The sequence below is a fragment of the Leptopilina boulardi genome, unplaced genomic scaffold (genome assembly GCF_019393585.1).
Source record: "Leptopilina boulardi isolate dan_hultmark-lab unplaced genomic scaffold, ZJU_Lbou_2.1 LbouV2_178, whole genome shotgun sequence".
Classification (NCBI taxonomy): Eukaryota; Metazoa; Arthropoda; class Insecta; order Hymenoptera; family Figitidae; genus Leptopilina; species Leptopilina boulardi.
This window is the reverse complement of record NW_026137727.1, coordinates 30,296-54,645: the sequence shown is the minus strand read 5'-3', so window position 1 is coordinate 54,645 and position 24,350 is coordinate 30,296. Positions and strand designations below refer to the sequence as shown.

Genomic DNA, 24,350 nt, shown 5'->3' with positions numbered 1-24,350 from the left:
ATTGTTAAAAATTAATTATTTTCGAAAAAAAAAATATTTTTCAGTTAAATTGAGTTAATATAGCTGAAAAATCCAAAATCTAATGATTTTTGATAATTTTTTTTAATTTTTGAAAAATTCAAAATTTTCAAAAATTGTTAAAAATTAATTATTTTTGAAAAAAAAATTATTTTTCAGTTACATTGAATTAATATAGCTGAAAAATGCAAAATCTAATGATTTTTGATAATTTTTATTAATTTTTGAAAAAATTTTCAAAATTTTCAAAAATTGTTAAAAATTAATTATTTTTGAAAAAAAATTATTTTTCAGTTATATTGAGTTAATATAGCTGAAAAATGCAAAATCTAATGACTTTTGATAATTTTTATTAATTCTTGAAAAAAATTCAAAATTTTCAAAATTTTCAAAAATTGTTAAAAATTAATTATTTTTGAAAAAAAAATTATTTTTTAGTTACATTGAGTTAATATAGCTGAAAAATGCAAAATCTAATGATTTTTGATAATTTTTATTAATTTTTGAAAATTTTCAAAATTTTCAAAAATTGTTAAAAATTAATTATTTTTGAAAAAAAAATTATTTTTTAGTTAAATTGAATTAATATAGCTGAAAAATGCAAAATCTAATGATTTTTGATAATTTTTTTTAATTTTTGAAAAATTCAAAATTTTCAAAAATTGTTAAAAATTAATTATTTTTGAAAAAAAATTATTTTTCAGTTATATTGAGTTAATATAGCTGAAAAATGCAAAATCTAATGACTTTTGATAATTTTTATTAATTCTTGAAAAAAATTCAAAATTTTCAAAAATTGTTAAAAATTAATTATTTTTGAAAAAAAAATTATTTTTCAGTTACATTGAGTTAATATAGCTGAAAAATGCAAAATCTAATGATTTTTGATAATTTTTATTAATTTTTGAAAAATTTCAAAATTTTCAAAAATTGTTAAAAATTAATTATTTTTGAAAAAAAAATTATTTTTTAGTTAAATTGAGTTAATATAGCTGAAAAATGCAAAATCTAATGATTTTTGATAATTTCTTTTAATTTTTGAAAAAATTCAAAATTTTCAAAAATTGTTAAAAATTAATTATTTTTGAAAAAAATTATTTTTTAGTTAAATTGAGTTAATATAGCTAAAAAATGCAAAATCTAATGATTTTTGATAATTTTTTTTAATTTTTGAAAAAATTCAAAATTTTTAAAATTTTTAAAAATTGTTAAAAATTAATTATTTTTGAAAAAAAATTATTTTTCAGTTATATTGAGTTAATATAGCTGAAAAATGCAAAATCTAATGATTTTTGATAATTTTTATTAATTCTTGAAAAAAATTCAAAATTTTAAAAATTTTCAAAAATTGTTAAAAATTAATTATTTTTGAAAAAAAAATTATTTTTCAGTTACATTGAATTATATAGCTGAAAAATGCAAAATCTAATGATTTTTGATAATTTTTTTTAATTTTTGAAAAAATTCAAAATTTTCAAAAATTGTTAAAAATTAATTATTTTCGAAAAAAAAATTATTTTTCAGTTAAATTGAGTTAATATAGCTGAAAAATGCAAAATCTAATGATTTTTGATAATTTTTATTAATTTTTGAAAAATTTCAAAATTTTCAAAAATTGTTAAAATTTAATTATTTTTGAAAAAAAAATTATTTTTTAGTTAAATTGAGTTAATATAGCTGAAAAATGCAAAATCTAATGATTTTTGATAATTTCTTTTAATTTTTGAAAAAATTCAAAATTTTCAAAAATTGTTAAAAATTAATTATTTTTGAAAAAAATTATTTTTTAGTTAAATTGAGTTAATATAGCTAAAAAATGCAAAATCTAATGATTTTTGATAATTTTTTTTAATTTTTGAAAAAATTCAAAATTTTTAAAATTTTTAAAAATTGTTAAAAATTAATTATTTTTGAAAAAAAATTATTTTTCAGTTATATTGAGTTAATATAGCTGAAAAATGCAAAATCTAATGATTTTTGATAATTTTTATTAATTCTTGAAAAAAATTCAAAATTTTCAAAATTTTCAAAAATTGTTAAAAATTAATTATTTTTGAAAAAAAAATTATTTTTCAGTTACATTGAGTTAATATAGCTGAAAAATGCAAAATCTAATGATTTTTGATAATTTTTTTTAATTTTTGAAAAATTCAAAATTTTCAAAAATTGTTAAAAATTAATTATTTTCGAAAAAAAAAACATTTTTCAGTTAAATTGAGTTAATATAGCTGAAAAATCCAAAATCTAATGATTTTTGATAATTTTTATTAATTTTTGAAAAAAATTCAAAATTTTCAAAAATTGTTAAAAGATAATTATTTTCGAAAAAAAAATTATTTTTCAGTTAAATTGAGTTAATATAGCTGAAAAATGCAAAATCTAATGATTTTTGATAATTTTTATTAATTTTTGAAAAAAATTCAAAATTTTCTAAATTTTCAAAAATTGTTAAAAATTAATTATTTTTGAAAAAGAAATTATTTTTCAGTTACATTGAGTTAATATAGCTGAAAAATGCACAATCTAATGATTTTTGATAATTTTTATTAATTTTTGAAAAAAATTCAAAATTTTCAAAATTTTCAAAAATTGTTAAAAATTAATTATTTTTGAAAAAAAAATTATTTTTTATTTAAATTGAGTTAATATAGCTGGAGTTCGCTCTGTGCCTTGATGGTGTACAGACGTGTTTTTGTTTTGTTCTAAGATTTGATAATTTTGGAGAGTCGGTCTTTGCTTGAAGTGTCTATAGTGGTTTGTTGTCTTTTTCTATCAAACTGTTTCGTCGCTGTTCATCCTTATTTTACGTGACGTTAAGTGACTGTGGTTTAGCATATATCTGCTTATTTTCACTTGTTCAGTGTTTTATTTTTTGCCTTGTGACGGTGTGGTTTTTTACCTCACAATGTCTGTCGATTTGGAATCGTCAATTTCGCTACTCGTTAACGAGGTTAAATCCCTAACATCGTCTCATGACAAATTGAGAGGGGATGTGCAGGCCTCTTGTAGAGCCTCGAACTTGGCTTCTTCTATGGTTTCCTCTCTTTCGTCCAAACTTGCCAAAGTTGAAGATGATCTGGATTCTGTCAAAAATAGCTCCAGAGCGAACAACATAATCATCTTTAATTTGTCTTTTGGCGAGAATGAAAGAAGGGACTTGTTTTCTTCTATTATTTTAACTTTCGAAAAGGTCGGTTTGACTGTTCCCAACTTGGCCTTGGCTGATGTTTATTATTTGGGAAAATCAAGGCCTAATTGTCCGATAATTGTGAAATTTATCGCTGCGCGTTGGGTTAAGCTAATATTTTCGAGAGTGAAGCAACTTCGTGAAATGAAAATCACAATCACTAATGATCGATCTCCACGTGAAAGGGAAATTAGAAGGGAGCTTGTTAATCATGCTCAAACCTTTCGTAATTCGGGCGCAACTGTAACAATAAGAAATTCTTCTCTTATTGTCAACGGCAAGGTGATTGATCTGGACCGGCAGGGACTCAGTTCAACCTTTTCCAATTCTTCAAAGACCGATTTTACATGGTAGATTATACATATGAATACTCAAAACGCAATCTTACTCTCACCTGACGGACTCTACACAGAGTTACTGTATAATATAATAAGTAAAAAGGGGTTAGATATTTGATTCTTCACAGACTGACTCTACACAGCAAAACTATACAAAACTAAATAAATTACAAAGTTAGAATCCTACACGAACTGACTCTACGCAGAGAAACTCTCCAAAGCTTGATACAATTTTTTTACTCTCTACTGACCGATTCTACACGAATGGATTCTTCAATCTAAAATAAAAACTTGAAATTTTATTTCAATTTCTTATCTCTCCACACACTGACTCTACATGAGTAAACTCTCCAAAACTTATTCCATTTTTTTACTCTCCGCTGACTGATTCTACACCAAAGGATTCTCCAATCATCAATAAAAACTTGAAGTTCTAGTTCCACTTTTTATCTCTCCATAAATCGACTCCACATGAGTAAACTCTCCAAAATTTATTTCAATTTTTTTTACTCTCCACTGACTGATTCTACACGAAAGGATTCTCTAATCTTGAATAAAAACTAAAATTTTTTGATCCACTTTTTATCTCTCCACAAATCGACTCTACACGAGCAAACTCTCCAAAATTTACTTCAATTTTTTTTACTTTCCACTGACTGATTCTACACGAAATAATTCTGCAATCTTAAATAAAAACGAAAATTTTTTGATCCATTTTTTATCTCTTCAAACATCGATTCTACACGAATAAACTCTCCAAAACTTAATTCAATTTATTTTATTCTGCACTGACTGATTCTACACGAAAGGATTCTCCAATCTTGAATAAAAACTTAAAGTTTTAATTCCACTTTTATCTCTGCACAAATCTACTCTACACGATTAAACTCTCCAAAACTTATTTCAATTTTTTTTACTCTTCATTGTCTGATTCTACATGAAAGGATTTTCCAATCTTGAATAAAAACGAAAATTTTTTGATCCATTTTTTATCTCTTCAAACATCGATTCTACACGAATAAACTCATCAAAATCTAGTTCAATTTTTTTCACTCTCCACTGACTGATTCTACACGATAGGATTCGCCAATCTTCAATAAAAACTTGAAGTTTTAGTTCTACTTTTTATCTCTCCATAAATCGACTGTACACGACTAAACTCTCCAAAACTTAATTCAATTTTTTTTATTCTTCACTGACTTTTTCTACACGAAAAGATTCTCCAATCTTGAATAAAAACGAAAATTATTTGTTCAATTTTTTATCTCTCCACAAATCGATTCTACACGAATAAACTCTCCAAAACTTAATTCAATTTTTTTTACTCTCCACTGACTGATTCTACACGAAATGATTCTCCAATCTTGAATAAAAACTAAAATTTTTTGATCCTTTTCTTATCTCTTCAAACATCGATTCTACACGAATAAACCTCTCCAAAATTTACTTCAATTTTTTTTACTTTCCACTGACTGATTCTACAAGAAATGATTCTCCAATCTTGAATAAAAACTAAAATTTTTTGATCCATTTTTTATCTCTTCAAACATCGATTCTACACGATTCAACTCTCCAAAACTTATTTCAATTTTTTTACTCTTCATTGTCTGATTCTACACGAAAGGATTCTCCAATCTTGAATAAAAACGAAAATTTTTTGATCCATTTTTTATCTCTTCAAACATCGATTCTACACGAATAAACTCTCCAAAACTTAATTCAATTTATTTTATTCTGCACTGACTGATTCTACACGAAAGGATTCTCCAATCTTGAATAAAAACTTAAAGTTTTAATTCCACTTTTATCTCTCCACAAATCGACTCTACACGATTAAACTCTCCAAAACTTATTTCAATTTTTTTTACTCTTCATTGTCTGATTCTACACGAAAGGATTCTCCAATCTTGAATAAAAACGAAAATTTTTTGATCCATTTTTTATCTCTTCAAACATCGATTCTGCACGAATAAACTCATCAAAATCTATTTCAAATTTTTTTACTCTCCACTGACTGATTCTACACGATAGGATTCGCCAATCTTCAATAAAAACTTGAAGTTTTAGTTCCACTTTTTATCTCTCCACAAATCGACTGTACACGAATAAACTCTCCAAAACTTAATTCAATTTTTTTTATTTTCCACTGACTGATTCTACACGAAAGGATTCTCCAATCTTGAATAAAAACTAAAATTTTTTGATCCACTTTTTATCTCTCCACAAATCGACTCTACACGAGCAAACTCTCCAAAATTTACTTGAATTTTTTTTACTTTCCACTGACTGATTCTACACGAAATGATTCTCCAATCTTGAATAAAAACGAAAATTATTTGATCAATTTTTTATCTCTCCAGAAATCGATTCTACACGAATATACTCTCCAAAACTTAATTCAATTTTTTTTACTCTCCACCCACTGATTCTACACGAAATGATTCTCCAATCATGAATAAAAACTAAAATTTATTGATCCTTTTCTTATCTCTTCAAACATCGATTCTACACGAATAAACCTCTCCAAAATTTACTTCAATTTTTTTTACTTTCCACTGACTGATTCTACACGAAATGATTCTCCAATCTTGAATAAAAACGAAAATTTTTTGATCCATTTTTTATCTCATCAAACATCGATTCTACACGAATAAACTCTCCAAGACTTAATTCAATTTTTTTTATTCTCCACTGACTGATTCTACACGAAAGGATTCTCCAATCTTGAATAAAAACTTAAAGTTATAATTCCACTTTTATCTCTCCACAAATCGACTCTACATGAGTAAACTCTCCAAAATTTATTTCAATTTTTTTTACTCTCCACTGACTGATTCTACACGAAATGATTCTCCAATCTTGAATAAAAACTAAAATTTTTTGATCCTTTTCTTATCTCGTCAAACATCGATTCTACACGAATAAACCTCTCCAAAATTTACTTCAATTTTTTTTACTTTCCACTGACTGATTCTACAAGAAATGATTCTCCAATCTTGAATAAAAACGAAAATTTTTTGATCCATTTTTTATCTCTTCAAACATCGATTCTACACGAATAAACTCTCCAAAACTTAATTCAATTTATTTTATTCTGCACTGACTGATTCTACACGAAAGGATTCTCCAATCTTGAATAAAAACTTAAAGTTTTAATTCCACTTTTATCTCTCCACAAATCGACTCTACACGATTAAACTCTCTTTTAAACTTATTTCAATTTTTTTTACTCTTCATTGTCTGATTCTACACGAAAGGATTCTCCAATCTTGAATAAAAACGAAAATTTTTTGATCCATTTTTTATCTCTTCAAAAATCGATTCTACACGAATAAACTCATCAAAATCTATTTCAATTTTTTTTACTCTCCACTGACTGATTCTACACGATAGGATTCGCCAATCTTCAATAAAAACTTGAAGTTTTAGTTCCACTTTTTATCTCTCCACAAATCGACTGTACACGAATAAACTCTCCAAAACTTAATTCAATTTTTTTTATTTTCCACTGACTGATTCTACACGAAAGGATTCTCCAATCTTGAATAAAAACTAAAATTTTTTGATCCACTTTTTATCTCTCCACAAATCGACTCTACACGAGCAAACTCTCCAAAATTTACTTGAATTTTTTTTACTTTCCACTGACTGATTCTACACGAAATGATTCTCCAATCTTGAATAAAAACGAAAATTATTTGATCAATTTTTTATCTCTCCAGAAATCGATTCTACACGAATATACTCTCCAAAACTTAATTCAATTTTTTTTACTCTCCACCCACTGATTCTACACGAAATGATTCTCCAATCTTGAATAAAAACTAAAATTTATTGATCCTTTTCTTATCTCTTCAAACATCGATTCTACACGAATAAACTCATCAAAATCTATTTCAATTTTTTTTACTCTCCACTGACTGATTCTACACGATAGGATTCGCCAATCTTCAATAAAAACTTGAAGTTTTAGTTCCACTTTTTATCTCTCCACAAATCGACTGTACACGAATAAACTCTCCAAAACTTAATTCAATTTTTTTTATTTTCCACTGACTGATTCTACACGAAAGGATTCTCCAATCTTGAATAAAAACTTAAAGTTTTAATTCCACTTTTTATCTCTCCACAAATCGACTCTACACGATTAAACTCTCCGAAACTTAATTCAATTTTTTTTATTCTCCACTGACTGATTCTACACGAAATGATTCTCCAATCTTGAATAAAAACGAAAATTATATGATCAATTTTTTATCTCTCCACAAATCGATTCTACACGAATATACTCTCCAAAACTTAATTCAATTTTTTTTACTCTCCACTGACTGATTCTACACGAAATGATTCTCCAATCTTGAATAAAAACGAAAATTATTTGATCAATTTTTTATCTCTCCACAAATCGATTCTACACGAATATACTCTCCAAAACTTAATTCAATTTTTTTTATTTTCCACTGACTGATTCTACACGAAAGGATTCTCCAATCTTGAATAAAAACTTAAAGTTTTAATTCCACTTTTTATCTCTCCACAAATCGACTCTACACGATTAAACTCTCCAAAACTTAATTCAATTTTTTTTATTCTCCACTGACTGATTCTACACGAAATGATTCTCCAATCTTGAATAAAAACGAAAATTATTTGATCTATTTTTTATCTCTCCAGAAATCGATTCTACACGAATATACTCTCCAAAACTTAATTCAATTTTTTTTACTCTCCACTGACTGATTCTACACGAAATGATTCTCCAATCTTGAATAAAAACTAAAAATTTTTGATCCTTTTCTTATCTCTTCAAACATCGATTCTACACGAATAAACCTCTCCAAAATTTACTTCAATTTTTTTTACTTTCCACTGACTGATTCTACACGAAATGATTCTCCAATCTTGAATAAGAACGAAAATTTTTTGATCCATTTTTTATCTCTTCAAACATCGATTGTACACGAATAAACTCTCCAAAACTTAATTCAATTTTTTTTATTCTGCACTGACTGATTCTACACGAATGGATTCTCCTATCTTGAATAAAAACTTAAAGTTTTAATTCCACTTTTATCTCTTCACAAATCGACTCTACACGATTAAACTCTCCAAAACTTAATTCAATTTTTTTTATTTTCCACTGACTGATTCTACACGAAAGGATTCTCCAATCTTGAATAAAAACGAAAATTTTTTGATCCATTTTTTATCTCTTCAAACATCGATTCTACACGAATAAACTCATCAAAATCTATTTCAATTTTTTTTACTCTCCACTGACTGATTCTACACGAAATTATTCTCCAATCTTGAATAAAAACTAAAATTTTTTGATCCTTTTCTTATCTCTTCAAACATCGATTCTACATGAATAAACCTCTCCAAAATTTACTTCAATTTTTTTTACTTTCCACTGACTGATTCTACACGAAAGGATTCATCAATATTGAATATAAACAAAAATTTTTTCATCCATTTTTTATCTCTTCAAACATCGATTCTACACGAATAAACTCGCCAAAATCTATTCCATTTTTTTTACTCTTCACAGACTGATTCTACACGAAAGGATTCTTTAATCTTAAATAAAAATTTAAAGTTATAATTCCACTTTTTATCTCTCCACAAATCGACTGTACACGAATAAACTCTCCAAAACTTAATTCAATTTTTTTTATTCTCCACTGACTGATTCTACACGAAATGATTCTCCAATCTTGAATAAAAACGAAAATTATTTGATCAATTTTTTATCTCTCCACAAATCGATTCTACACGAATATACTCTCCAAAACTTAATTCAATTTTTTTTACTCTCCACTGACTGATTCTACACGAAATGATTCTCCAATCTTGAATAAAAACTTAAAGTCATAATTCCACTTTTATCTCTCCACAAATCGACACTACATGAGTAAACTCTCCAAAATTTACTTCAATTTTTTTTACTTTCCACTGACTGATTCTACACGAAATGATTCTCCAATCTTGAATAAAAATTTAAAGTTCTAGTTCCAACTTTTTATCTCTCCACAAATCGACTCTACACGAGTAAACTCTCCAAAACTTAATTCCATTTTTTTTACTCTTCACAGACTGATTCTACACGAAAGGATTCTTTAATCTTAAATAAAAATTTAAAGTTATAATTCCACTTTTTATCTCTCCACAAATCGACTCTACACGAATAAACTCTCCAAAACTTAATTCAATTTTTTTTATTCTCCACTGACTGATTCTACACGAAAGGATTCGCCAATCTTTAATAAAAACGAAAATTTTTTGATCCATTTTTTATCTCTTCAATCATCGATTCTTCACGAATAAACTCTCCAAAACTTAATTCAATTTATTTTATTCTCCACTGACTGATTCTACATGAAAGGATTCGCCTTTTCTTAATTAAAAACTTAAAGTTTTAGTTCCACTTTTTATCTCTCCACAAATCGACTCTACACGAGTAAACTCTCCAAAATTTATTTCAATATTTTTTACTCTCCACTGATTGATTTTACAGAAAGATTGTCCAGTCTTAAATAAAAGCTGAAAGTTTTAGTTCAATTTTTGTTCTCTCTACACACTGACTCTACACGATTAAACTCTCCAAAAGTGATAAAAATTTTTTTTACTCTCCACTGACCGATTCAACATAAAAGTACTTTTAAACTTAGTAAAAATCTCGATAGTTTAGTTTAACTTTTATCTCTCCATTGAGCGACTCCACTGATGTAAAATCTGTAAAACTTGTTTCAATTTTTTTCCCTCCAATAACTGACTTTACAGGAAAGAACTCTTCAATCTTAAATATAATTTTCAATGATTAATTTAATTTTTTTCTTTTTACTTTTAACTTTTACACGAAGGAACTCTGCAAAATTTAATTAATTTTTTTTATTCTCTACTGATTGATACTAAATGAAATATGTTTCCAAACTTAAATATAATGTCAAATATTTAATTCATTTTTTCTCTCCTGACCGATTCTACACGAGTGATCTTTTTGAAATAAGATAAAGAGTTGTGGCGTTCCATTTACCATGTCTATAGAAGAGAACTTTTAAAAATAGATATTTTTTTAAAATGACTAGAAACAATTTTTAATTTACATAAATATAAATTATTTTATTTTATAATTAGTTGATTATTACAGTGTGTAAAAGATATTAAGAAAATAAACATTAATAAATGGAATAATATCGAATGAAATTGAATTTTAACATTGTACAATTATAGTAAATAATATTAATATTAGAAATTTCAATTCTGCTTTGTTTTTCGTCCCCTTTTCGGAGGAGGTGCTTGATTCTGCTTATCTTCCTTTACGTATTTTGACGATCGCCCTCTATTTGTTTTAAGTTTTTCTGGCGACTTGTCGATTTTCGATTTCGATAATGGTCGTCCTCTTTTTCTCTTTATTTCAGCTGTGAGTTTTTCCCTCGCATTTACATTTTCGTTACGTTTGAAATTATCATTTTCCTCGTTAGTTTTGCTTGTTGTTGGCGTAGTTTTATCTACATTATTAACTCAGGTAAGTATAAGTTTATAATTTTTATAGTTAATATATAATACTTATAATAATAAATAATATTATTATTACTGTTATATAAATGTCTCCTTATCATTATTATTATCTTTCTATGGTTATGTTTTTTCTATATTTTCTGGGGTACCTGATAGATCGGATTTCTCTTCAACAGGATTGTTTATTGATCAGATAATTCTAAAAAAATTGTTTCGATAATTTTAAAGCTTAAACTTCAAGTGGAATAACTATATGATTTTATTAGTTATTAATTTTTTCTTATTATTCTAGTCTGTTCTTTATTACCCGTAATTTCAAAGATCTCGCTGAATTGTTGCTGTTGTTCACGCGATATAACGTCATTCAAAAACGTTGCCAGCGTCATCCTATTTATGTTTATAATAAAAATAATTTTAAATTTATGAAGGATTATTAACGATCGAAGCAAATACTTTTTTATAGCGAAAATATAAAATTTGTAATTTAAAATAATTTAAAAATTATTGTACAAGTTGACATATTCTTAATTTTTGCACTCTGTCTTACTTTTCGTTAACTAATTCTTGCTGGCAATGAAGAATATGTGCATCATTGCTTATGTATTTTTTCGGTACATTTCGACGAATAGAGAACCCTTTTTGAAGTCGTAGAAACTGCATGTCTTCAGATTTGATGTAGGAAGACATTTTTGCTTAAAAATTATAATTATAATGGGTTAAATTTTAGAAATTTTTATTATTTAAAAAAATTTATTTGTTAAGATACTCTCAACTAAATTAAAGTTTAGAATATCGACAGTTACAAAAGTTAATAAGAAATCTTAAATTTTTGAACCTTTTTTCTCAAATGTTTTAATTTTTTTAAAATGTGCATTTACGCTATTTTTTCTTAAAATAATTAAAGATGCTAATATTTTTAAACTTTATAGTGGTATTTTTGTTAATCAATATATTTAAAGATTAATTCAATATGATTAAAAGAAAAGTTTTAATGTCTGCAGTTAATATAACTGACAGATCTTGATTATTTTAGAGAAAAAATTACTACAATTTAATTTAATTTAACTCACTGAGAAATGAGTACATGTTAGGATGATTTCCTCCTAATTCATCGAAAGCATTTTTGTGGAAGCTTTCCACGGCATTATTCGTTCTTCTGCCATTGTCGTACATGCAAACAACATCTGCAAGAGGAAGCCATTGCTGTCTCAAATATTCAAAAAACAACTTAATTTGTTTAAATTGTTTTATATCCTCGTGGCACAAACTTTCTATTAATTTTAAACCTTCTTCGAAGTACGTTTCTGGTGCCAAAGCGAGGTTCATTGCCATCCACAAGGCCTTTTTCGGAGATTTTAAGCGAATTAAGCCCAACTTCTTCCACCTTCTCAATAAACACTTAAAAAATAATAAATAAGTATAATATAATAGTAAAGCGTTTAAACCCATGTGGAAAGGTTTCCGGAATTTCTGCGGATTGCCTTTAGAAAAATTTGTGGGATAGACTTCGGAAAAATTTGGGGAGTGATTGCAGAAAATTCTGCAGAGCGATTTCCAGAAAGTTCTGCGCAGTGACTTTTGGAATTTTCAAAAAAATTTCCGAAAATGATTGCGGAAAATTCTGCGAAGTGATTTCCAGATATTTCTGCAGAGTGATTTCAGGAAATTTTAAAAAATAATTTCCGGAAATTTGTGTAAAAAATTAACGAAAATCACTCCGCAGAATTTTCCGCAATCACTCCGCAAATTTTTTCGAAGTCTATCTAAAAATTTGTCTGCGAATTGACTTCAGAAAAATTTGCGGATAGACATCGGAAAAATTCGAGGAGTGATAGCAGAAAAATCATGCAGAGTGATTTGGGGCCATTCAAGTATTACGTAAACATATTTTTATGGTTTTTAGACCCCCCTCCCCTAATAAGCATTTTGTCATTATCCCCTCCCTAATATTAACATTACCGTAAGCAAATCAGAAACCCCCCCTCCCCATAAGTTACTTACGTAATACTTGAACGGCCCCTTTCCAGAAAATTATGCAGAGTGATTTTCGGAAATCATTCCGCAAAATTTTCCGAAAATCACTCCGCAGAACTTTCCGGAAATCACTCCGCTGAATTATCCGAAAATCACTCCGCAGAACTTTCCGGAAATAACTCCGCAGAATTTTCCGAAGTCAATCCGCAGAAATTCCGGAAACCTTTCTACGTTGGAATTCAAGTCGTTAATTTAGGTATTAAATATCAATTATAATAATTTTTTCTTTTAATTATATATAAAGTATAAAAATAACCTGGCAAAAATGAAACCAGCATCCCTTGATGGAGATTAATCTTGATATACAGTTGCGGACTGATTGCGGGATTGCTGATTCAAAATCAGACATTATTTCTGTAATATTTACCATCAAATTCGGGGCAAGTTCCATTATCTTTTTCCATACAGCAGTGTACAGTTTTAATTTCTTATGAGTCATCAAAACCCAAACCGCACAAAATTCCTGATAAGTTGTAAAAAAAATATGATTGATATAAATAAATTATAAATAATGGGTAACTAAGAAAATTATATATAATTAAAATAATAAATAACTTGTAATTCAAGTCTTTAAAATCGAAAAAAGGACTTACTGCACCCCGGTTTTCTATATGTACTGTATAAAGCTGATAAATTCTTAGATCCCGTGGTGATACCTACAGTGAAACAGTAACATTTAAAGTTTTAAATCAGGTAAGTTCGATTAATGAAATAATAGAAATATCTCTCATTAAATAATTTAACAAAATGATTCAATAAAAAATCGGGATAAGAAGTAGGCGCAAAGCGCCTACATCTAAAGTTTCGTGGCTTTTGAAATTCTAGACAAAAGTTATCTGTATATAATTTTAGATCACGTTAGTTTAGGTTAGATCTTATGGTAGTTGAGTCAGGTCAGGTCAGGTCGGGTCGGGTTAAGTTTTAAGATCAGTGGTCCATTTTTACCGCAAAAGTAGCGTCAATTTCGACTCTTTTTGTTTCATCTGAATTTAATAATTCAAGCATTAAGTCAGATGCAAAAATTGCAGCTGCTGATCCACCATCTGCTTCGACAATTCCTCTAAATAGTTCTTTTGTCGGTTGAAAACTGTTGTTTAAAATTTGCTCAAAATCTAATAAGTGTTTCGGAATCTTTGGTAGTCCGCCTACGCTTTTCCGACGCTGCATTGCTGCTCTCATTGAGTTATAATTAATGGACGATCCAAGACTCAATGATTCTCTATAATTTTTTGAATTTAATTAATTTTTACTTCAAAATAAATATAAAAATTGTAAATCAATGTTTTAAAGGCTTAGATCATTTTTTGAAACTTTAAAGTAATTTTGAAACACAATGCAAGATCGTTGTCTGCCCCACTTTAAAAATATGGATGTCAGTTTAAAAGCATGGTAGCCACTGGTTAGGAAAAACCTAGAAATCAAGGAAAAGTCAGGAAAATTTTTGATTAGTCAGGGGAATCGTTAGGAAAAGATTTAAATTTAACTAAACTTTAAAAATAGTTAATTTTTTATTAATAGTAAAATATAGAAATATTTCTCATTAAAATTAATATTAACTGAAATAATACTTAAGAACAGAAAAAAAATTATTGCTACAAAAGCTCAGTTTACTGAAATTTTTATCAATTAAAAATTTAATTATTCCAAGTTTTAATACATGAAAAAACTCAACTGTTTCAAAATTTTAATCACTTTAAAATTCAATTATTCAAGAATCAAGTGAAATTTCAATTATTCTAAATTTTAATAAATAAAAAAATCAATTATTTCAACTATAATCAGTTTAAAATTCAATTATTCAAGAATCAAGTACAATTTTAATTATTCCAAATTTTAATCTTTGGAAAATTCAATTATTCAAGAATCAATTAAAATTTAAATTTTTCTAAATTTTAATCCATGAAAAATTCAATTAATTTGGAATAGAATTTTCGTTAAAAAATTTCAAAATAATTGAATTTTAGGAAATCTGAAATAAAATTTTTTGTTAAAAAGTTCAATGAAAAAACCAACTTACATAATTACTGATTATTTAGCGGTGAAAGTCAAGGAAGGTAAGGGAATTGTCAGGGATATTTTTTGATTGTTTTTAGTGGCCACCATGCGAAAGGGGCCGTCCATAAATCACGTAGTACATTTTTTTTTAAATTTTGACCCCCCTCTCCCCCCATGAAGAACACTTTTCCCTACAATAGCGCAATTTTTTCGTCTTACCGTAGCAAATGACTTGACCCCCCTCCCCTAAAGAGCTACGGGGTTTATGGACAACCCCAAAGGAATTAAAAATATTATTTCACAATAAACTTACATACTTGAAAAATAGTAAATTTTTTCAAAAATTAAATACGGTTAACATGTACATAATATTTTTTTAAATAAAAAATCTATCATTTATTACAAATACATCATCATTTTAAAAAAGTCGGAATTAGCTCATTACTTACTTGGAAACAATTGAATTAAATAAATGTTTAGGTTTTATTTTCGCTGTTTCACTTTTTTTCAAAATTTTATTTTTCAAAAGTGACACTGACTGAGCGTTGAAATCCGCTTTATGGTTGTGATTTTTTGTAATTTCAACAACTTGAGACTCTATATTTACTTTTGCATCTCCCAAACAGCCACGAGAAAAATTTACGCACCGATACTCTATATCTTCATTTTTCTCAGTAGCACTTTTCATTTTTTTATGATAATAGTAACCATTGTGGTAATATTTTGAGGAGCCTTTTCGTACTCCTTCTTCCTTTTCCATTTTCTTAAAAAAGTGGATATTTTTCAAAAAAGACTTGAAATTATTATATAAAGCTTTTACATTATTATTTTACGTTAGAACCATAAAATATTAAAATTACAACTTTTTAAATTTGTATTAATTACATTTTAATTATATTCTTGGAATACTAAATACCATATTCAAATATTATTTTGTCAATGAAAAAACAACAAGCTATGTGAAATAAGCATATTATTGCTTTTCTTTTTTTTTGTTTTACTTAGTGATTAATCAATAAACATCAAGGCGTGCAAGTTTTCGAATGCAATTTGAGGTCGATAAATTAAAATTAATAATTAAAGACTAAAAAATTTAATTTGAAAGAAGGAAATTTATTGAAAAGGTAATTATGGAAAAGTTGCCTGGAGAGCGTGGAGACACTTTCAAATATTTCTCCAAAGGCTATATGTATCATAAAGATAAAGCTAATAAAAAAGGCCAAAGTAAAGTGACGTACAGATGTGCAACAAGATCTACTACTCATTGCGTTGCGTACGCTGAAGAAAATGATAGTGGAGAAATTGAATTGTTCGGAATACATTGTGATCAACCGATGATTGAGGGTGCGACCATATCGCGACTAAAAACCCAAATGCTTCATTTATCAAAAACCACTCTCGATTCGTTCGATGCCATTCACAAGAAGGTTCTTGAGGGGTAAGAATAAAAATTTAATTTATCGTCGATATCATTATTTTATTTCCAGAAGCTACATTTAAAAAATAATAAAAGTAAATAAATAAAAATAAATAATTATAATGAATAAATAAAAATAAGTTCATATATTTTAATTTTTGTCACACAGGCAGCCTGAAGAAATACAAAAGTTGATTCCATTGAAGTCAGTTAAATCGATGATGAGAAATAAACGATGCCCGAAGTCAGCAAGAAATCCAGAATCCATGACAACTTTAACGGAAAGTTTAAAGAATAATACCGAACTTGATAAACTATGTCGAGGAATTGTTGAGATCGAAAATTCCGAATCAGCCGCCATAATATTCATATCCAATTTTATGACAAAATTTTTAAACGATAACCCAACGTTAAACGCTCGCATTGAAGATTTTGTCTCAGTAAGACGATTAAAGATTATTATATTTAAAAATATTGAAACATTAAAATCTTTTGTGCCTTTTTCTAAGTTTTAAAATTTAAAAGAACCAATTTTCTCTAAATTTTATTAGAAATTAATTTTTTTCAGACTTTTTTATTAACATTTTTTTTTAATTTAAAAAAAATTTTTCTTTTTGAAATAAAAATTTTTTAAATAAATTTTTTTAAATAGTAAATTAAAAAAAAAATTTCTTAAATTTGATATTAATCAAGACGGCATTTTATTTTAATATTGTATTGGATTTGTCACAATGGTAATTTTTTTTTAATTTAGCTATTTAGATTTTCTTATTTTTGTTTTTTAGCTTAAATAAAGTTTTAATAAAAAGTACATTTTCAAGGTGCAAAACAAATTTCAATTTTAAATTTTCATCAAAATGTAGGGATTTAAGAAAATTTACAATTATTTTTAAAAATAATAAATTAAAAATGCTTTTAAAAATCTTTTTAATTGTTTATTTTATTACCGTAGTTTCCTTCCGTGAAACCACCATTTTCGCACCTTTACGTTGTAAGCGTACAAAAAGTTGAATCAAAAATTGAACAGGTAAATGATTTTCTATTTTTATCTTAAAGTAAATTATTTTTTTTAATTAGTCATTTTATTTTTCAAATTTAATTTTATAGATTCATTCAGCAATTTGGGTTATAATGACCGATAGGAGTTTACTTTTGTATGATGCTGTTTGGTCCAAAATTCTCGAACTCTTTCCACAACTGAAGTTTCAAAAAATTAAATGCGGCTTCAAACTCAATGCAGTGACTGCTCTGCATCAGAAAATGCCAGAATCAGTTTTCATTGGCACTTGTCACAATTTTACATTGGTAAATAGATTTAACGCACTTTGGTTTCACTACTGATAAAGAAAAATATCTTTAGAAAGTCACATCTGGTTTTAAAAATCGCAGATAGTTTTTAAAATTTTAAATATATTACCACTCTATTCTTTTCATTTGACATTATAAAAAATTGCCTGTGGTGTGAGAATTAAGGATTATATAATCTTTTGATTTATTTGAGGGAATACACCCAGAAAAAATATTTCTTTGATTTAAAGAAATCAATTTCTTTGACTTGTTTTCTTTCATTCAAAATAAAATTTTCTTTGAATCAAAAAAATTTAATAGTTTAAGGGGAGGCACCGATGAAATTTTAACTCATCGAAATCATTGTTGTTTAGGGTCGTTAATTCTTTTTCTGGTAATATTAAGTATCTAAAATTATAATATAATGTAAAAAATTTTTAAAAAATAAAAATTTAGTAGTATAGCAACACGGGTTCTAGCGCAGTTACCGACCGAGGTCGGTAAAGTAGGAATCTGTTTTACCGACATTTTTTACCTGCGTTGCAATGTGGTGTAGTTCTAATTTTCACCGCTAGATGGCGCCACTTTATTTTGGCGGCCAATTTAAACTGGCTTGCAATGTGGTAATTTTTTTTTCTCACACATTTTTTTACCTGCGTTGCAATGTGGTGTAGTTCTAATTTTCACCGCTAGATGGCGCCACTTTATTTTGGCGGCCAATTTAAACTGGCTTGCAATGTGGTAATTTTTTTTTCTCACACATTTTTACCTGCGTTGCAATACTGTGTTCTTCTTTACCGATCGTTTTAATTCTCGTTGCCACCGCTAGATGGCGCCACTTTTTTTTGGCGGCCAATTTAAAATTGCTTCGAATTTGGTAATTTTTTTCTCAACCATTTTTACCTGCCTTGCAATATTGTGTTCTTTTATACCGGCCGTCTTAATTCTCATTGTCACCGGTATATGGCACCACTTTATTTTGGCAGCCAATTTAAAATTGCTTGGAATTTGTATAATTTTTATTACCGGTGAAATTAAAGTGCCTTGGCATAGGGGATTTTTAAATTCCCCACCAAATTTAACGATAAAATTATTACCAGCGTCACTATTAGAAGGGGCCACTTTATTTTCGCGGCCAATTCAAAATGGCTTGGCGTTTTGTAATTTTAAAAATAATAATTTAAAGTTCCTTGGCATAGGGGATTTTTAAATTTCCCTCCAAATTATTACTGGCTGCCACGGTTAGATGACACCACTTATTTTCACAGTCAATTTGAAATGGATCGGCGTTAAGTAATTTTTTAAAACAACTTAAAGTCCTTAGGCATGGTGGTACTAGGTAATAATAATAATAATGTGTTTTAATTATTTTTATCTAATTAGTATTAGTATATAATTATAGTATATTAAACAATAATAATTTTTCATATAATAATCATAAGCTATTTATATTAAATGTTAAATATAAATGTTAAATATAAATGTTTGTATCGATTTTATTTAAAAACACGCTGATTGGCTATTTCTAATAGAGAAAATAAGAGCAGCCAATCAGAAGTTAGACAGCTGCTGAAAGCATCCTTAATTCATAAACCTTGGTTTTACTGTAGTATACTAACCTTCTCTACTCTGGCCGTGAATGCAAATGGCCGCTATTGATGAAAAACAGCTGGATATAACGATGGTAAGTGTAAAATTAATGTACATAAATATGTTATGTTTATATATATATTGTTATAAGAAAAAGAACAAATATTTTCTAGGTTGATGAACAAAGAAAAGGATGCGATTGCGAGAGTTGTCGTTTTTTCCGAACGACAGATCCGTTTTATTTAAGGTCGTATGCACCAGGTCCACCGAAGGAAAGCGTTTATTGTTCCTGTGAAGCATGTCAACTAGTTTATCCAAATGATCCTCGATTAAAAAAAAAGCAAAGAACAAGAACAACAATAACACTGCCTGTGCCACATTTTTCTTTGACTTCAATTCCAAAGGTAAACGATTTTTAAAAATATTTTTTTATTTACATATTAATCTAAATAAATATTTTTGTGACTATTTTTTCACAAGTCAAATGCAAAAATAATTAGCTTCTATAAGGGAGAGTTGGGTAACCATGGCCATGGGGTAGCCGTGGCCACACACGGTAATTAATAAATTATTATTATTATTATTATTATATTTACGATAATAGTAAATTGTTTTTTTTTATTTGAGATGTTCTCATAATGTAAATTTAAAATTATTTGAACAAATGGTCACCCTAAAAGAGTAAAAAACCTTGTCTAAAAATTTTGCCTTCAAAACAAGTCAATTTACTAAAGTTGCGCTGACTTATTTATCCATTATTTTTATATTTTATATATTATATTATTTTTATATAATAACCTGAAAACGTTAAGATGACGGGGCTACCCGACTCTGCCCTATATAAGAAAATAAGAATAAAACTTTCCATGATTTACACACACTTAAATTAATGAAATTAATTGATATTTCTAGTGTCAGCAGAAAGACGAATCCGTTGTCAAGGTTGACCTTGCGGAACGAGTACGAAAGGTACAATTAAAATTAAATATTTTAAAAGAGAGAAGACAACAAGAAACAAAAAAACGGTGCAAAGTATCTAGATGGGATATTTTGCCCTCTACAAACCTCATTGCAATCCAGCCACCAATAAACAGTGAAGAAGCAGATCTACCATTGCAGGCAGCATCTATTCCAACTGAAAGTGCTAAAATTCCAAATCAAAACTTGAGTTTTTCCGAAGAAGATTCATTTGAGGAGTCGGAACCGGAAGAGAACCCAGAGAATTTTGCAAACGTCGACTCAGATGCACCCTCTGAGGTAAATGAAAATATCGAGGCCGTGAACGAGGAAGATAAAGATGATGATGATGATAATCAGAAAAAAATCCCATTTTCATCGTCAAGCTCATCTTCTACATCAGGCTCCTCTTCATCATCAGGATCATCTTCATCATCAGGCTCATCATCATCGTCAGGCTCATCATCATCGTCAGGCTCAACTTCAGATTCATCTTTATCGACAGGCTCAACTTTAAGCAATAAAAAAAGAAGGAAAAAAATGGACAAGAGGTCATGTAAAAAGTCCAGAAAAAGTTAATCTATTAGATGTTACTGTCATCGCCTTCATTTTTTTTTTTTTGTATAAAGTTTTTTTTTATCTTGTATGAAATTCTCTTTTATTTTGTGTGAAGTTTTTTTTTGTATGGCCTTTTGTTTTCTTTTCAAATGTGTTTATTTTATTTTTTTATATATAATTTGTGTTTAATTTTTTATCTTGTGTGAAATTTTCTTTTATTTTGTGTGAAGTTTTTTTCTTTTCTTTTTTTTTGTATGGCCTTTATTTTTTTTCTAATGTGTGTTTATTTTATTTTTTATAATTTGTGTTTATTTTTTATATCTTGTGGGAAATTTTCTTTTATTTTGTGTGAAGTTTTTTTTTGTATGGCCTTTTGTTTTTTCAAATGTGTGTTTATTTTATTTTTATAATTTGTGTTTATTTTTTTGTTTTTATCTTGTGTGAAATTTTCTTTTATTTTGTGTGAAGTTTTTTTTTGTATGGCCTTTATTTTTTTTCTAATTTGTGTTTATTTTATTTTTATAATTTGTGTTTATTTTTTTTTATCTTGTGTGAAATTTTCTTTTATTTTGTGTGAAGTTTTTTTTGTATGGCCTTTATTTTTTTCTAATTTGTGTTTATTTTATTTTTTATAATTTGTGTTTATTTTTTAAAAAGTTTTGCAAGTATTGCTAAAAATAAAAAATATTTCTTGCACGAAGTGAATTTATTTGTTTTTTTTTATATTGTATGTGTTTATTGTTTTGAAAAAAAATTTCTTGACTTTTAATAAAAAAAATTTTTTTTTTTCAGTGAAAAATTACTTGAAGCGTTCTATTTTATAGTTTTGTGAAGAACTTTTTTGTTTTTTTTGTGATATACTTTTTTTGATTTTATTCTATAAAAATTACATTTTTTAAAAAAATTAACGTACATCTTAGTGTTTTACGAGAACTTCATATAATTAAATGTTTTCCATATACTTTTTTTAGTTTTAATTTTGTAAAAATTCTTATATAATACGAATTGCATTAAATTAAATTAAAAGAAAAAGTAAATTAGGTAAAATAATTTTCAAACACATCTAAGGTGAGTACAAATAATTTTTGCTATATCAAATTATCCTGAAATAACTAAAATTAAATGAAATTCACAAAATTGTTCTAGTAAAAGTAAGTGTAACCTAACTTACTTAAAATTGAATTTGATTTAAATAAAATATTTAATTTATGTCGTATTTTAAAACATCGCGCCAATGAGTGTTAGTTCTTCAGTTTGCCGCGGAGGGTGTTGGATGTCATGTGACTGTAGTGGGGAGCGTTGAAGAGGCATAAAAGTTAGCGCACGAGCTCGAAGAGTCATTATTTCTTTTTCAGTTGCAGCAACATCAGAAGCAGCAGTAGAAACTGTAGTAGAACGGTACATTTTATTTTCAGTTTCCTTTCTCTTTCTTATCTAGGCGCTTTTTCAAACATGTTTTTTTTTTTTTTTTTTTGCAGTTTCAAAGTAAAAATGTCAAATTTCTTACCAAACTCTAATCAACTCTGTAGCGGGGAAGAGGACATAGAATATGTTATATTTGATGAATATTATTATAATTCTTATGAGGATTCGGATGAGAACTCCGATGATAATGAGGTTGAAATATATGATAGTCAGGGTTCAACCATCATTCTTAGCAGCGATGATGAAGACACAAATGATAATAATAATGATATTAATATATTTGATATTAACTTTGGTGAAGAAGAGGTATTTTTTTCTTTTTTTTAATAGATTAAATTATAATTATTCTTTTCTTATAAAAAAAAAAAATTTTATGGCTTTTCTTTTATAGTTGTCAGAATTATTAGAATGCGTCCCTGACATTGATCAAATGTTGAATGCATACAACATGTTCGAATCTTTGCCTGATATTAATCAAATATTGGATGAATACGGCATGATTCTACCAGAGAGTCCGAACAGTGACGTATTAGAAATTAATATTAGTGAAGATGAGGTAAACTTCTTGGAATAAAACATGACTATTAACATACTTTTTATAAAATTGTTTTACTAAAAACTTATAATTTTTTTTTTATAGATGTCGGAATTACATGAATTAATTCCTCCAGAAACACCACCCACTCTAAGCGATGACACATCCTGCAAATCTTCACCTTAACGTCATGACAATTCTGATTAAAATACTTATTAAAAAAAAAAAAATTTAATAATTAAATATTTTTTTATACAAAATAAAATCATTAAATATTTTTTTAAAATATTACCTCATGCTAGTCACATTCAAATGATGCGTGCGCATGTTGTGAGAGGGGGAAAGAGAAAGTGGGGGTAAAGAGAAAGTGGGGACTTGGTGATTTAAACCGGTGTGCAAAGAAAGGCAGCTCATTTATGTTTCAGCATTCCGGGACTATTTGCAACATTAAAACAGTAAGTATGGATTCCTTCTTTCAGCTTATTTTTCTGTTACAGATTTCTCCTTTTAATTTTCTGTTTCAGTTCTATTTTTATGTTTCAGGTTTTTTCTTAAATTTTTTTTTTGTTTCAGTTCCCTTTGATTTTTTTTCAGTTACAAGTTTTTCTTTTTATTCTCTTTCAGCTTATTTTTCTGTTACAGATTTCTCCTTTTAATTTTCTGTTTCAGTTCTATTTTTATGTTTCAGGTTTTTTCTTAAATTTTTTTTTTGTTTCAGGTTTCCTTTGATTTTTTTTCAGTTACAAGTTTTTCTTTTTATTCTCTTTCAGCTTATTTTTCTGTTACAGATTTCTCCTTTCAATTTTCTGTTTCAGTTCTATCTTTATGTTTCAGGTTTATTCTTAAATTTTTTTTTGTTTCAGGTTTTTGTTTTAGCTTTGTTGAACTTGAAACATAAAAATGTTTCAAGTTTCTTTTTTTCAGTTTCCTTTTTATGTTTCAGGTTTCTTCTTTTAATTTTATGTTTCAGTTCTATGTTTTTTTTAAAAATGTTTCAGAATATTTTCTATTTTTCTGTTACAGATCTTTTTTTAACAAAAAAAAATATGGATTTAGAAAAAGTCAATGCAGTTGGACGATTGGAGGGTTTTCTGCCAACAAAGCCGCTATCGGAATTAGTGACAAATGGCCGATACTTTGTGACAAAAATCAAAAAGGTGCAGACGAAATACGGACCCAGAATCATCGTAGAACTCGACGCAGACTTTATCACATATCTTCCAACCAGATTCGCTAAACATTTCGAAGATGATGAGCCTAACACTTTAAAAATGATGCAAGAAGCTGCAGCCCTAAAGAACCTACAATTGAAGTACCTTGGAGGACCATACAACATCGTTGAATTTAAATTATTAAAGTGAAAAAAAAAGAAAAAAATTAATTTAAGAAATAAAAGTTATGTTAAAACAAAAATGTATACATATAAAATAACTGTTAAAAATAAAAAAAAAATTTAATTGTAAATTGGTTTTAAAATTATTTTCTTCA

General features: G+C 27.2%; 2 protein-coding genes across 2 annotated transcripts; both read left to right on the top strand.

Moving 5' to 3' along the window:
* Window positions 1-19,442: 19,442 nt before the first annotated feature.
* On the top strand, window positions 19,443-20,923 carry LOC127277725 (pinin-like). Its single transcript, XM_051299038.1, has 3 exons — window positions 19,443-19,481; window positions 19,561-19,791; window positions 20,300-20,923. Exons 1-3 carry the CDS (start codon window positions 19,443-19,445, stop codon window positions 20,921-20,923), a joined length of 894 nt encoding a protein of 297 aa, XP_051154995.1.
* A 1,240-nt stretch (window positions 20,924-22,163) lies between these two features.
* On the top strand, window positions 22,164-23,290 carry LOC127277721 (uncharacterized). The gene is made up of 4 exons (XM_051299033.1): window positions 22,164-22,300; window positions 22,381-22,633; window positions 22,719-22,883; window positions 22,968-23,290. The coding sequence occupies exons 2-4, from the start codon at window positions 22,394-22,396 to the stop codon at window positions 23,046-23,048; spliced, it is 486 nt and encodes a 161-aa protein (XP_051154990.1). The 5' UTR covers window positions 22,164-22,300; window positions 22,381-22,393; the 3' UTR covers window positions 23,049-23,290.
* Window positions 23,291-24,350: the final 1,060 nt, after the last annotated feature.

Excerpts from the sequence above, each read along its gene's own strand:
- LOC127277721 (XM_051299033.1), top strand. The coding sequence starts at position 22,394 with ATGTCAAATTTCTTACCAAACTCTAATCAACTCTGTAGCGGGGAAGAG. Across the intron at positions 22,634-22,718 it reads TTAACTTTGGTGAAGAAGAG|TTGTCAGAATTATTAGAATG; the intron begins GTATTTTTTTCT and ends TTTCTTTTATAG. Across the intron at positions 22,884-22,967 it reads TTAATATTAGTGAAGATGAG|ATGTCGGAATTACATGAATT; the intron begins GTAAACTTCTTG and ends TTTTTTTTATAG.
- LOC127277725 (XM_051299038.1), top strand. The coding sequence starts at position 19,443 with ATGGCCGCTATTGATGAAAAACAGCTGGATATAACGATG. Across the intron at positions 19,482-19,560 it reads AACAGCTGGATATAACGATG|GTTGATGAACAAAGAAAAGG; the intron begins GTAAGTGTAAAA and ends AATATTTTCTAG. Across the intron at positions 19,792-20,299 it reads CTTTGACTTCAATTCCAAAG|TGTCAGCAGAAAGACGAATC; the intron begins GTAAACGATTTT and ends TGATATTTCTAG.